At 50.5% G+C, this 15,165-nt stretch overlaps 1 protein-coding gene across 1 annotated transcript in view; it reads left to right on the top strand.

Annotated features, from left to right (window-relative positions):
* The window catches only part of CDH23 (cadherin related 23), a 428,638-nt gene that overhangs the window by 296,011 nt on the left and 117,462 nt on the right, over positions 1-15,165 (top strand). Inside the window, exons 16-19 of the mRNA XM_061181180.1 lie at positions 6,393-6,630; positions 8,062-8,167; positions 9,770-9,897; positions 14,588-14,660. Of these exons, the coding sequence (XP_061037163.1) occupies positions 6,393-6,630; positions 8,062-8,167; positions 9,770-9,897; positions 14,588-14,660 (545 nt within the window). The remainder of the gene's footprint in view (positions 1-6,392; positions 6,631-8,061; positions 8,168-9,769; positions 9,898-14,587; positions 14,661-15,165) is intronic.

Here is a 15,165-nt window from a genome sequence, read left to right as displayed (position 1 = left end):
GCATCTTTGTCTGGTTTTGGTATCAGGGTGATTGTGGCCTCGTAGAATGAGTTTGGGAGTGTTCCTCCCTCTGTTATATTTTGGAAGAGTTTGAGAAGGATAGGTGTTAGCTCTTCTCTAAATGTTTGATGAAATTCTCCTGTGAAACCATCTGGTCCTGGGCTTTTGTTTGTTGGAAGATTTTTAATCACAGTTTCAATTTCAGTGCTTGTGACTGGTCTGTTCATATTTTCTATTTCTTCCTGGTTCAGTCTTGGAAGGTTGTCTGTTTCTAAGCATTTGTCCATTTCTTCCAGGTTGTCCATTTTATTGGCATAGAGTTGCTTGTAGTAATCTCTCATGATCCTTTGTATTTCTTCAGTGTCAGTTGTTACTTCTCCTTTTTCATTTCTAATTCTATTGATTTGAGTCTTCTCCGTTTTTTCTTAATGAGTCTGGCTAATGGTTTATCAATTTTGTTTATCTTCTCAAAGAACCAGCTTTTAGTTTTATTGATCTTTGCTATCGTTCCCTTCATTTCTTTTTCATTTATTTCTGATCTGATATTAATGATTTCTTTCCTTTTGCTAACTTTGGGGTGTTTTTGTTCTTCTTTCTCTAATTGCTTTAGGTGTAAGGTTAGGTTGTTTATTTGAGATTTTTCTTGTTTCTTAAGGTAGGATTGTATTGCTATAAACTTCCCTCTTAGAACTGCTTTTGCTTCATCCCATAGGTTTTGGGTCATCATGTTTTCATTGTCATTTGTTTCTAGGTATTTTTTGATTTCCTCTTGATTTCTTCAGTGACCTCTTGGTTATTAAGTAGTGTATTGTTTAGCCTCCATGTGTTTGTATTTTTTACAGATTTTTTCCTGTAATTGATATCTAGTCTCATAGCATTGTGGTTGGAAAAGATACTTGATACAATTTCAGTTTTCTTAAATTTACCAAGGCTCAATTTGTGACCCAAGATATGATCTATCCTGGAGAATGTTCCATGAGCACTTGAGAAGAAAGTGTATTCTGTTGTTTTTGGATGGACTGTCCTATAAATATCAATTAAGTCCATCTTGTTTAATGTATCATGTAAAGCTTGTGTTTCCTTATTTATTTTCATTTTGGATGATCTGTCCATTGGTGAAAGTGGGGTGTTAAAAGTCCCCTACTATGATTGTGTTACTGTTGATTTCCCCTTTTGTGGCTGTTAGTATTTGCCTTATGTATTGAGATGCTCCTATGTTGGGTGCGTAAATATTTACAATTGTTATATCTTCTTCTTTGATTGATCCCTTAATGATTATGTAGTGTCCTCCTTTGTCTCTTGTAATAGTCTTTGTTTTAAAGTCTATTTTGTCTGATATGAGAATTGCTACTCCAGCTTTCTTTTGATTTCCATTTGCATGGAATACCTTTTTCCATCCCCTCACTTTCAGTCTGTATGTGTCCCTAGGTCTGAAGTGGGTCTCTTGTAGACAGCATATATATGGATCTTGTTTTTGTATCCATTCAGCCAGTCTGCGTCTTTTGGTTGGAGCATTTAATCCATTTACATTTAAGGTAATTATTGATATGTATGTTCCTATTACCATTTTCTTAATTGTTTTGAGTTTGTTATTGTAGGTCTTATCCTTCTCTTGTGTTTCCTGCCTAGAGAAGTTCCTTTAGCATTTTTTGTAAAACTGGTTTGGTGGTGCTGAATTCTCTTAGCTTTTGCTTGTCTGTAGAGGTTTTAATTTCTCCATCGAATCTGAATGAGATCCTTGCTGGGTAGAGTAATCTTGGTTGTATGTCCTTCCCTTTCATCACTTTAAGTATACCATGCCACTCCCTTCTGGCTTGTAGAGTTTCTGCTGAGAAATCAGCTGTTAACCTTATGGGAGTTTCCTTGTATGTTATTTGTCGTTTTTCCCTTGCTGCTTTCAATAATTTTTCTTTGTCTTTAATTTTTGCCAATTTGATTACTATGTATCTTGGTGTGTTTCTCTTTGGGTTTATCCTGTATGGAACTCTCTGCGCTTCCTGGACTTGGGTGGCTATTTCCTTTCCCATGTTAGGGAAGTTTTTGACTATAATCTCTTCAAATATTTTCTCTGGTCCTTTCTCTCTCTCTTCTTCTGGGACCCCTATAATGTGAATGTTGTTGGGTTTAATGTAGTCCCAGAGGTCTCTTAGGCTGTCTTCATTTGTTTTCATTCTTTTTTCTTTAGTCTGTTCCGCAGCAGTGAATTCCACCATTCTGTCTTCCAGGTCACTTATCCGTTCTTCTGCCTCAGTTATTCTGCTATTGATTCCTTCTAGTGTAGTTTTCATTTCAGCTATTGTATTGTTCATCTCTGTTTGTTTGTTCTTTAATTCTTCTAGGTCTTTGTTAAACATTGCTTGCATCTTCTCGATCTTTGCCTCCATTCTTATTCCGAGGTCCTGGATCATCTTCACTATCATTATTCTGAATTCTTTTTCTGGAAGGTTGCCTATCTCCACTTCATTTAGTTGTTTTTCTGGGGTTTTATCTTGTTCCTTCATCTGGTGTATAGCCCTCTGCCTTTTCATCTTGTCTATCTTTCTGTGAATGTGGTTTTTGTTCCACAGGCTGCAGGATTGTAGTTTTTCTTGCTTCTGCTGTCTGCCCTCTGGTGGTTGAAGCTATCTAAGAGGCTTGATGGGAGGCTCTGGTGGTGGGTAGAGCTGACTGTTGCTGTGGTGGTCAGAGCTCAGTAAAACTTTAATCCACTTGACTGTTGATAGGTGGGGCTGGGTTCCCTCCCTGTTGGTTGTTTTGCCTGAGGCAACCCAACACTGGAGCCTACCTGGGCTCTTTGGTGGGGCTAATGACAGACTCTGGGAGGGCTCACGCCAAGGAGTACTTCCCAGAACTTCTGCTGCCAGTGTCCTTGTCCCCACGGTGAAACAGAGCCACCCCCCACCTCTGCAGGAGCCCTTCCAACACTAGCAGGGAGGTCTGGTTCAGTCTCCCCAGGGGTCACTGCTCCTTCCCCTGGGTCCCGATGCGCACACTATTTTTTGTGCGCCCTCCAAGAGTGGGGTCTCTGTTTCCCCCAGTCCTGTCGAAGTCCTGCAATCAATTCCCACTAGGCTTCAAAGTCTGATTCTCTATGAATTCCTCCTCCCGTTGCCGGACCCCCAGGTTGGGAAGCCTGACGTGGGGCTCAGAACCTTCACTCCAGTGGGTGGACTTCTGTGGTATAAGTGTTCACCAGTCTGTGAGTCACCCACGCACCAGTTATGGGATTTGATTTTACTCTGATTGCACCCCTCCTACCGTCTCATTGTGGCTTCTCCTTTGTCTTTGGATATGGGGTATCTTTTTTGGTGAGTTCCAGTGTCTTCCTGTCGATGATTGTCCAGCAGCTAGTTGTGATTCTGGTGTTCTCACAAGAGGGAGTGAGAGCATGTCCTTCTACTCTGCCATCTTGGTTCCTCTCTCATTCTTTTTCTTTATTCTGCTCTGCGGTAGTTATTTCCACTATTTTATCTTCCAGGTCATTTATCTGTTCTTCTGCCTCAGTTATTCTGCTATTGATCCCTTCTAGAGAATTTTTAATTTCATTTATTGTGTTGTTCATCACTCTTTGTTTGCTCTTTAGTTCTTCTAGGTCCTTGTTAAACGTTTCTTGTATTTTCTCCATTCTATTTCCAAGATTTTGGATCATATTTACTATCATTATTCTGAACTTTTTTTCAGGTAGACTGCCTATTTCCTCTTCATTTGTTAGGTCTGGTGGGTTTTTACCTTGCTCCTTCATCTGCTGTGTGTTTCTCTGTCTTCTCATTTTGCTTAACTTACTGTGTTTGGGGTCTCCATTTCGCAGGCTGCAAGTTCGTAGTTCCCATTGTTTTTGGTGTCTGCCCCCAGTGGCTAAGGTTGGTTCAGTGGGTTGTGTAGGCTTCCTGGTGGAGGGGACTAGTGCCTGTGCTCTGGTGGATGAGGCTGGATCTTGTCTTTCTGGTGGGCAGGTCCACATCTGGTGATGTGTTTTGGGGTGTCTGTGGCCTTATTATGATTTTAGGCAGCCTCTCTGCTAATGGGTGGGGTGTGTTCCTGTCTTGCTAGTTGTTTGGCATGGGGTGTCCAGCACTAGAGCTTGCTGGTTGTTGAGTGGAGCTGGGTCTTGGTGTTAAGATGGAGATCTCTGGGAGATTTTCGCCATTTGATATTACGTGGAGCTGGGAGATCTCTTGTGGACCAATGTCCTGAGCTTGGCTCTGCCACCTCAGAGGTACAGCCCTGACGCCTGGCTGGAGCACCAAGAGCCTGTCATCCACACGGCTCAGAATAAAAGGGAGAAAAGAAAGAAGAAGATAAATTAAATTAAATTAAAAAGTTATTAAAATAAAAAGTAAAAAGTAATTATTAAAAAAAAATTTTAAGTAATAAAAAAAAAGAAAGAAAGAAGAGAGCAATGAAACCAAAAAACAAATCCACCAATGACAACAAGTGCTAAAAACCATACTAAAAACAACAAACAAACAAACAAAAAACGGACAGACTGAACCCTAGGACACATGGTAAAAGCAAAGCTCTACAGACAAAATCACACACAGAAGCATACACATACACACTCACAAACAGAGGAAAAGGGAAATATATATATATATATCATTTCTCCCGAAGTTCACCTCCTCAATTTGGGATGATTCGTTGTCTATTCAGGTATTCCACAGATGCAGGGTACATCAAGTTGATTGTGGAGATTTAATCTGCTGTTCCTGAGGCTGCTGGGAGAGATTCCCCTTTCTCTTCTTTGTTCACACAGCTCCTGGGGTTCAGCTTTGGATTTGGCCCCGCCTCTGCGTGTAGGTCGCCTGAGGGCGTCTGTTCTTAGCCCCGACAGGATGGGGTTAAAGGAGTAGCTGATTCGGGGGCTCTCGCTCACCCAGGCCGGGGGGAGGGGGGGTACGGATGCGGGGTGAGCCTGCGGCAGTAGAGGCCAGCGTGACGTTGCACCAGCCTGAGGCGCGCCGTGTGTTCTCCTGGGGAAGTTGTCCCTGGATCCCGGGACCCTGGCAGTGGCGGGCTGCACAGGCTCCGGGAGGGGAGGTGTGGATAGTGACCTGTGCTTGCACACAGGCTTCTTGGTGGCGGCAGCAGCAGCCTTAGCGTCTCATGCCCGTCTCTGGGGTCCGCGCTGATAGCCGCGGCTCGCGCCCCTCTCTGGAGCTCCTTTAAGCGACTCTCTTAATCCCCTCCCTTCACGCACCAGGAAACAAAGAGGCAAGAAAAAGGCTCTTGCTTCTTTGGCAGCTCCAGACTTTTTCCAGACTCCCTCCCGGCTAGCTGTGGCGCACTAGCCCCCTTCAGGCTGTGTTCACGCCGCCAACCCTAGTCCTCTCCCTGTGATCTGACCGAAGCCGAGCCTCAGCTCCCAGCCCCTGCCCGCCCCAGCAGGTGAGCAGACAAGCTTCTCGGGCTGGTGAGTGCTGGTCGGCACTGATCCTCTGTGCGGGAATCTCTCTGCTTTGCTCTCTGCACCCCTGTTGCTGCGCTCTCCTCCGTGGCTCCAAAGCCTACCCCCTCTGCCACCCACAGTCTCCGCCTGCGAAGGGGCTTCCTAGTGTGTGGCAACCTTTCCTCCTTCACAGCTCCCCGCCATGGGAGCAGGTCCCGTCCCTATTCTTTGGTCTCTGTTTTTTCTTTTTTCTTTGGCCCTACCCAGGTACGTCGGGAGTTTCTTGCCTTTGGGGAGATCTGAGGTCTTCTGCCAGCGTTCAGTAGGTGTTCTGTAGGAGTTGTTCCACATGTAGATGTATCTCTGATGTATTTGTGGGGAGGAAGGTGATCTCCACGTCTTACTCTTCTGCTGTCTTGAAGCTAATCCTGGGGGAGATTTTTGATTACTGGTTCAATCTCCTTACTAGTAATCAGTGTGTTCAGATTTTATATTTCTTCATGATTCAGTCTTGGCAGGTTGTATGTTTCGAGGAATTTATTCATTTTGTCTAGATTGTTCAATTTGTTGGCATATAAGTTTTCTTAGTAGTCACTAATGATCCTTTGTATGTCTGTGGTATCAGTTTTAAGAATTTCTGACCATCACAGTTCTTCAACATCTAAATGTCTCCAGTAGGCAGAAACTCTTGTTCACAGCAAGAAAAGGGTCATTCTGGCTGTCTCCTCTTTGATTAAATCAATACACTCCTGCCCTTTCAGTACCTGACCACCACTCCACCCCTCATGTGGTACTGATTCCTGCCCACCACATCCTGCCCCACCTCCTGTTAAACATAGCTGTTCTTCTTATTTAGGGAAAATGAAAGAGAAGCCAGATTTCAGACTTCATTAATTTCTCTCTGTTTATCACCTTGGACAAGGACAGGCTGGTAAATGCAGGCCTTTATCTGCAAGCTGCTTGAAACCAAGGTGTCCTTTCCCTTCCTCCTTCCTGCCTGACATAGGTTCTCTCTGGACAAGGACACGGGACTCATCATGCTGATTGCCAGACTAGACTATGAGCTCATCCAGCGCTTCACCTTGACAGTCATCGCCCGGGACGGGGGTGGTGAGGAAACCACAGGCCGGGTCAGGATCAACGTGTTGGACGTCAACGACAACGTGCCCACCTTCCAGAAGGACACCTATGTGGGTGCCTTGAGAGAGAATGAGCCTTCCGTCACACAGCTGGTGCGGCTCCGGGTAAGATGCCGGGGTGCCCTTTGATCTGCCTGTTTACCTTGTCCTTCTCTCTCTGGTTTCCCCTTGACCGCCCGCTCCGGAAGCCACTGCAAGAAGTACTAACTGCCCATCCACAAAGAATTCTGCTCAGATGGGGGGTCACATTCTTGATCTGTGTCAGGCCACCTCTGAGCGGCACTTCATGTCCCTGGTTACTAAGTGAGGCTAGTGTCTGTCTCAGCTTAAATTTTAGGTCTCCATTCACCCCCCCCATCTCCCTTGGTGAGTTCTGAGCAGTTCCCTGTGTAAGACCCCCCATCCAAGCCCTTTAATGACTGCTTAGAATCAGGTACTGCTGCAGCTGGAAGGCGCCAGAAACTATGGGCATAACCCAGTTCATGGAAGGGGAAACAGGAGAGGAGCGGCAGACGCCATGAATTAGTAGAGGAGAGAGCCAGCACTAGAACTTGGGACTCTATGCACCAAGCCTCCTCCTGCAATGAGTCCCCACCACATGCTGGTGACCTCTGACCAGAAACTTCTTAATGTCCTCGTGCCCCTTCCCCACTCTGCCAACCCAGAATGACAGGACCCAGAGCCTCCATTTAGAACTTATTTCTGAAGGAGGCAGGGATGAAGGCAAGGTGGAGGAGGTGGGCATGGGGGATACACAGAAGACAGGACCACATGCCCTCCTAACGTAGCCATGGCTCCCTGGTGGACCCTGCCCTCCCTCCCCGCCCATCTCCTCTTACATGCAGAGTGGAGGGAGGCCCCTGGAGGCTCTCTAGGGTCAAAGACATCTGGAAAGAGCTAATTAATGCAGCCACACCAGAGACAATCAAGAGAAAGGAGGATCCCTGACCCAATTCCAAGTGCCTTCTTCCCTCCTTGCATTCATGCAACATGCATTTATTAGATTACCTGCTGTGTTCCAAACACTGTGCTGGATTCTAGGTATCAGCTTCAGTCAGGAAGCAAAGTTCCTGCTTCCATGGAGCTGACAGGCAGGCAGAACGAGGAAGGCAGAAATTAAACAAGAAGTTACAATCGGGAGGGGGGACGAATGGGGTGCCCAGCACAGGGCCCTAACCCAGCCCAGAGGTCAGGGAAGGCCTCTGTGCATGAGATGTTCCAGCTGGTACTGAGGGTCTAGGAGATGGCCATGCCAGGGATGGTGGCGACCCTTTTCATCCTCTGGGTAAGGCTTGGCCTTCCTCTATTCCCTCAGGCCTTCAGCCTGCCCTCTAGATTCCCCAGGATACCTCCACACCCCAACATGAGGTATGTCTGCTGGGAGCCAGAGAGTAGCCTCCAGCTGAGGGACAGGGAGGGCCTGGATCACCCAGAAAAGGGGGCTCAGAGAGGGGCCAGCCCTCCCCTCCCACCTGCCCTCTTCTGGCCCCAGGGTCACTGAAAGCTCAAGGGCCCTGTCCGCCCTCTTCCTTCCAGGCAACGGATGAAGACTCTCCTCCCAACAACAAGATCACCTACAGCATAGTCAGTGCCTCCGCCTTTGGCAGCTACTTCGATATCAGCGTGTATGAGGGCTACGGAGGTACGCGTGGGGCAGGACTGAGGGCCCAGCCTGGGGAGGAGGGTTGGCAGGTGGGAGCAGGGTTGCACATCACACCTGTCTCAAGAGGGAGACCTTCTGTCTCCCAGACACCCTGGACCACTTGGGAAGCTGCCCCACAGCTCCTGTCATCTGGAGCAGCACATGATATGGGGTCATCATTTCATAGGCTCAAGATCTGTGTCTCAGTTCAGCCAGATCTTTCTTTGAGTCTTAGGACTATGGCCAGTCAGGCATCTGAAGTTACCACAGTGTGTGGGGTCCCTATTAAGAAAGGCTGCCTGGCCAGATCTGTGGTGGGGGATGAGGGGGAGGGGAGCCAGGGAGAGGCTTGTTAGCCAAGTTTCCCCATCCTTTGGGCATGCTGTGGCCACTTCCCAGATCTTCTGGGCTATGGCCTTTCCCTGCTTGGCCAGGCACAGTTCCATACTCTGGACCTTGCCCTGCCTGCCGCACTGTGAGTCCAGGAAGGGAATAGCAGCAACAACCTCAAGCTTCAAGATCCCAGGAGACCACCTGTTTTTTTTTTTTGTTGAAGCAACTGGGGCCCAGAGACAGGGGGTGACTTGCCCAAAGCCACACAGCAAAGCTGTCCAGGGGAGGCCCTGTGATCTGGCTCTTGGTGGCTTTTCAGCACCTGCCTCCCCACCAGAATCCAACCTCTTTGAACCCCTTGACACTCTCTCCCCTTACAGGGGTCACTTCCATGTCTTTGAAGACTCTGTTCCTTCTGCTGGGAAAGCCCTTCCTCCCTGTCCCTTTGCCCTGCTTCCCTTTAACCTCTGGCTAGCTTTAGGGCTCATTTGGACATCCTCTCCTCTGCGAAGCCTCCCTAATGCTTGAGGATGGTCTAGGTGTCCCCAAGGCCGAGCAGATGTGCACCGGATGACTCTGAGTGCAGTGCTCACTCCTCCTCCCACCGCACATTTGCGTCAGAGAGATGCTCTTGGAGAAGCTGCAGTCCTGGCTCCGGATGCTACAGCCCGATGGCCTCTGTAAAATCTGTGTCCCCCCTTTTAAAAACTTAACAGTCCCTTGCCTCTGCCCACCCTCACACCTCAGCACCTTCTCAGCTAGAGGAACCCTCCTTGGGTTTTATATTACTAAAGCAACGATTTTGTTTCTGATTTCCAAATAGAAAGTGGCAATTTAATATTGTGGTAATGCCTTTGCAGACTACCCATGCCCCCCACTCCCAAGCCAATACATCCTCCCTCCCAAATTGAGAATCAGTGGCTGAGCACGAAAGACTCCTGGTGAGAGTCCAGGCATGTGCGGTGTGCCTTTGGGGAAGACACTGAACCTCTCTGAGCCTGGTTTCCTCATCTGTAAAGTGGGGCTTACGTTACCACCAAAATAGTTACCACCTGCTGGACTCAACACTGTGCCTGGCACATATCAGGCAGTCAGTAAACCTGAGTCAGGACCATGGGGCTCCGGGAGTTCAGAGGCAGGAGGGGAAAACAAGGCAGAGCTGGCTCAGGCTGAGTCAGACACACCCTCTCTGCCCGAAGGGGAGCCGTGCCTGGATGGACATGTAAAGTCTGCTCACAGAGGGCCTGGGGCCCTATCCTGTCATTTCAGTGATCAGCGTGAGCCGCCCCCTGGATTATGAACAGATACCCAACGGGCTGATTTATCTGACGGTCATGGCCAAGGATGCTGGCAACCCGCCTCTGAACAGCACTGTCCCTGTCACCATCGAGGTGTTTGTAAGTACCCAGGGGTGCACTGGCCTTGCCCTTCCAGGATATGGGGTGGTGAGTGCTTCCCAGAGTATTGGGGCCCTACCAGAACCTGCTGTCCCCACAGCTCAGAGAGTTACTCAGCAGACTGTCCCAAAGGCTGTCCCCTAGCAAACTGCCTCGCAGCTCAGCCATGGAAGGCACAGGGCCCTGGGACCCAAGAAGAGCCCAGTGGTCCTGCTCTAACTTCATTCAGGGACCTCAGGACACCCTCTGAGGGGGAACAGGAGCTGGGGCTCAAGCAGGGAGGAAATGTCATAGATTCCTTCATTTATAGCCATATTCCGTGAAGTTCAAGGGAATTCCTGGAAGGTCATCTTCTCTGTCTCTCTCTCTCTGGTCCCCTCTTTCTTCTTCACTTCCTTTTTCCATTTCTGTGAAGATCTAAAAGAGCCTGAAACCAAACCACAGCTTGTCTGACATGAATATCAAGCACACCTTAGTGCTTTACGTGTCTGAAATTATGTCGCTGAATCCATCTCCACACTGGTTCATTGACCCCATGCAGCTCCCCGAGCAATCCCGGGGATGCAGATCACGGTCTGACAGCAGAGCAGTGGGCCTTCCCCGCCGCCCCGCAAGACACCCACCCGCATCTCATAAAGACTGCTGCCTGCGGAGAGGGTGAACACGTGTTGATGGAAGAGTTAGTGCATTACTGGCTCCAGAAGGATTCGATCAGATTGCCAGGTTAGGAGATACTCTGCGATTTGACAAACACTCAGCAAAATCTTGCCCAGAGCAGGTTGCTGGATGACCTTCCTGTCCCAGCTGGCTTTGCCAACAGCCTCTGGTGCTACCTTACTTCTGGCTTTAATGAGTCTCATCCTTTCAACCCAAGTCCAAGGCTCCAGGGCCAGCTCTGGGCAGGGGACCCCACTTGCTTACGGAATAGGACAGGGCAGTGATGGAAGAGTCGAGGGTGATTCCTGCGGGGAGCCCTGCAGCTTGGGCATGTGGGAGCAGCATTTTGGGGTAGGAGAGGATGGAGAGTCTCTGCAGAACCAGGTCCAGTAATGGAAAGTCAGAGTCTGGGACCCTAGATCTGGCACTTCAGGCTCCAGGGAGTGGCCAGGAGGAGAGCCACAGAAGCCCAAACGCATGCCTGCCTTTAACCTGCAACCTCCCACCTTGAAATGCCAAGGGTGATGGCAGAGAAGCAGGGTACGCTCCCTGCTAATCCTGGACAAGTCCTGGTATTCGTCCCCACATGGCCCCAACCCTGACCACAGCCCCCAAACCCCCACTAACCCTGGCCACACTTATAACCCTGACCGACGCCCCACCCCCATCACTTTCAACCAGAATCCTGCTCTACTCAAGTAAGCAGTGAATTCCTCCTGTGTGCACGGTGCAGTAGAAGGTCCTGGGGGGATATGAAGGTGACTATGAATCCTGCTCACCCCACAAAGGGACACTGTGAATAGAGGGGGGAGCACAGCTTGGGAGGCGTATGGCTTCGAAACCCAGCTCTGCCACCCTCTAGCCATGTGACCTGTGGTTCTTGTCCTCTCTGAGCCTCAGTTTCCTGATCTACAGAATGGGGACACTCATGGTACTGCCTCATGATACTGTGAAGATTAAATGAGATCCTGCAGGTGGTACCTGGCCCCGGTAAGGTGGGCCGTCAGTACAGCTGATAAGACAGATGTGCGTACCAGCAGCAGCATCCATGCGCCAGGCTCTCTGGTGCAAGGGGAATTCCAGAGAACTCAGCTGGGCAGAGAAGGACCCTCTCTAGGCTTTAGGGAAATGGAAGTGAAAGAGGATGAGAGTAGGGGAGGTTTGGGGAAATGAGTTGAGGTGTTCCACGCCACCCAGGGATGGGCAGGCAGAACTGACCAAATGGAAATTAAAACGCCTCTAGCTCCATACTGTGCCAACTGCTTTCACGTTTCACAGTCTCTCTCAATCCCATTCAGCAAATGAGGCTCAGGGAGGGAACATAGGTGGTACAAGGTCACCAGTGCCTTCCTCACTTTCTGGCTAGTAGGTGGCATTTGAATTTACTTCCAATCCTAATAAGCTAGGATTTGAATCCTGACCTGTCTGACTCCTAGGTTCACGTTCTTTCCACCACAGCCCTAGGCTTGGAGGCTTGGATATCCCAATCTTCATGTGACTGAGACCAGGGTGCCTCAAAGTTCACGTGGATTCCCTGGGCATCTTCTTAAAATGCAAATTCTTATTTAGTGCATCTGGGGAAAGAGCTGAAGCTCTGCATTTCTAACATGCTCCCAGGAGACGTTGATGCTTCTGGTCAGGGGACCACACTTTGAGTATCAAGGCCTTCAAAGATCCGCCCTCATGGTATCTTGAAACCCAGGGACTGCCCCAAACCCCAGCCCACGTCCCAACCTGTGGTCACTTAAGGAAGGGACCTGGGGAGGGCCTCTTTCTCTTTTTGCCTCAACCCCTCACATGTAGCCAGAGCAGGAAGTGGATGGCCCAGGGACAGAACTAACCTTTTATCCGCTGTGAATAAAAGAGTTATCAGCAGCCTCAGCCTCAGCCTCCCTCCCTGATACCGGGGAGCGGGGGCTTCATGTCCAGAGGCAGGTGGGGGCAGGAGTCCGCCTCGCTCTCCTCTCAGCAAGCCAGCATGTGCCCTGGCCTGGAGCCACCTCAGCCCCACGGAAGGGGCGCCGTTTTCAGATTTCCTCAAAGCTGTCATGCGGGTCAGCAGGAACCCTGCACTTCCCTTCCAGGTCTGCCCTTGCCCGTGGCAGCAGGGCGGATCTGGCAACAAAGACAGGTGCCACCTTGACTGTGAGTGAACATCACCTCTTGAGCAGAGTTTTGGGATGGTGTAGTCACTTGTGTCTAAGGACCACACTTGAAAAGGTCACTGCCTCCGGGTTGGTTTTGCATGTGGGTGATTCTTAAGTAGCTGTCACTTGGCTGAGCTGCCTCCTCCCTTCACCATAAGGGATCTTCTCTCAACTGGAAAAAAAAGAAAAAAAGAAAAAGCCCCAGCAGAGATGAAGGAGGTGACGGCAGCACTTACTGCACAGGTGGGGGGGGGGGGCGGGGAGGGGCAGATCGAGGCAACAGGGCTATGGAAGGAGGGTGTGGGCCAGCGGAGCCGGGTGATTCCTTTTCATCCACTGCTTGTTGGTTTTTAATAAAGAAGTCAAACTCAGTTTGTAGATTTCCCATTAGGGGACAATAAGCTTTTGTAGAGGGAGCCACTGAATTAGAACTAATAGTGAATGCAGCGCCAGGATCCAGGGAAATATCACCGCTAATAAGTTTCTGCCTCACGCTCTGTCACTGACATTCTCCGCGCCGTTCCGTGCAGCCAAGCAGAAGGCTTAAATATATACGTGTATGAGGCACTCGTGCCCACACCGGGGATGCCCAGGCGTGCTGCTGGGGCATCAGACATGGGGTGGGGCCTCACACTGCCAGTTCTCTGAGGCTGGAGAGAGGGACAGGTCAGCGGGAACCAGTGTTTGGTCCAGAGCCAGGGGCCAGATTGGGGAAGAAGAGCATTCCTCCACCTACAGTCCCGGCACAATGGGATTCTCTAAAGTCCCACGGGGTGGACAACCAGATACCGGGCCACCTCCTTCTCCTTTAAATTTTGTTTAAATTCATTTTACTGAAGTATAGTTGATTTACAAGGCTGTGTTCAGGCCGCCTCCTTCTTCATATGTGCTCAGCCAGGAGTGACTCGCTACAGGAGCCTTCCTCGCAGAGGGCTCCCAGTGCTTGGGGGAGGGAGGCCCTGGGAGCCTGCATGGCTGAGAACTGAAGCCTACAGACTCCCCCGGGGGCTGCGACCCAGTCTGACCTCTGAGCTCCATGCTGGGCTTTTGGGGAAAGGGGAGGAGGTGCTGAGTCAGGTGGGCCAGCGAGGCTTCCTCCAGGAGGGGAGCAGGGAGGAACTCGTGCGGAGTGACTGCAAAAACAATTGGTGAGGACGAGGGAGTCTTAAAGGGTAGGAGAGTCTCCCGATTGTGGAGGAGCTGCAGGAGCAGGCGGAGGCTGCGTCCCGGGCCCACCCTGCTGGCTCAGCCCATGGACCCAGCAGCATCCCCTGGCCACTGGTGAGGGCTGGGCCAGAGGAGGGATTGCTCTAGAACCGCAGCTGGTGGTGGCGGGCCGCGTTTGCCCGGGCGGGTGGAGGAGCTGCTATTCCTGTGTGTGTGCAGCAGGGTCTAGAATTCAGGCTCTGGGAGCCACCTGACCCTGCCTGCCACTGCATACTTCAGGATTTTGAGGTACTCCTTTCTCCCTTCGTTTCTAGAAGGCAGAATGTTGACAGGAGGGTTCCTAGAACCTTCCACTGTCACCTTGGCGGAGCTGGATGGGAAGGTCCGAGTGTGGGTGCAAGAACTGGAGTTAGCTCGGAGCTCAGCCGGGAGACCGGCAGGGAGAGCCAGGGGAGCTGGGGGTCCCGGGCAGTCCCAGCCGCTGCCTTCATTCTCCATCTCTCCGGCCATCACTGTCCATTCCTGACCCCACATGTTTCCCCAAGGCCTATCCTGCCACCTTGAACAGTAGCCCAGCTAGGGGGCCACCTGGCCACCCTGTGACACCCCACCTGGCTCTGGTTATGCATTGAGGCCAGAGCTCCTTGGTGCCAGCCTGCGATGCTGACCAGCCCCGAATGCCTCCCTGGCTCCTGCAACGTGTCTCTCTTCTGTTCCAGGATGAGAATGACAACCCTCCCACCTTCAGCAAGCCTGCCTACTTCGTATCCGTGGTGGAGAACATCATGGCAGGTACGGCCTGGGCTGGGGAGGCACGAAGGCGGGAGGCCAGCAGGCATGGCGCCGACGGCATGAAAACCTGACCTTGCACACGAACGCCAGAGGCCCGTGCCCTCCCTGTGTTTCCCATGACAAGTGGAACCTCTGGAGATGTCCAGTTGCCTGCCAGCCCACAGTTCTTTACAGAGCACCTACTGTGTGCAGGTGCTCGGCTAGGCACTTGGCCCCTGCTCCCCTGCAGCTAGTTTTCCTGCAGGGAAGAGAATAATGACCAATGATTAATTCAACAACCTTGGTTAAACAAGAGTATGCAGAGAGTTCTGAGTTTACGGGGCTATGAGGCCAGTCCCAGAGCCCATAATGGCCGAAGGGGTCACCTTGGAGGATGGCATGTGTTCCTAGGTGAGGACGACAATGGGAGGCTCCTCCCTGGGCTGTCTCAAGTGCCAGGGCCCAGCTTGCAGACCCAGGGCCACCAGCTCCACACTCAGGTTCCAGGGGACCTGCTGTGTCCTCA

The sequence above is a fragment of the Eubalaena glacialis genome, chromosome 1 (assembly GCF_028564815.1).
Source record: "Eubalaena glacialis isolate mEubGla1 chromosome 1, mEubGla1.1.hap2.+ XY, whole genome shotgun sequence".
In the NCBI taxonomy this organism is placed as follows: Eukaryota; Metazoa; Chordata; class Mammalia; order Artiodactyla; family Balaenidae; genus Eubalaena; species Eubalaena glacialis.
The sequence above is the reverse complement of the archived record's forward strand: the minus strand, read 5'-3'. Positions and strand labels throughout refer to the sequence as shown.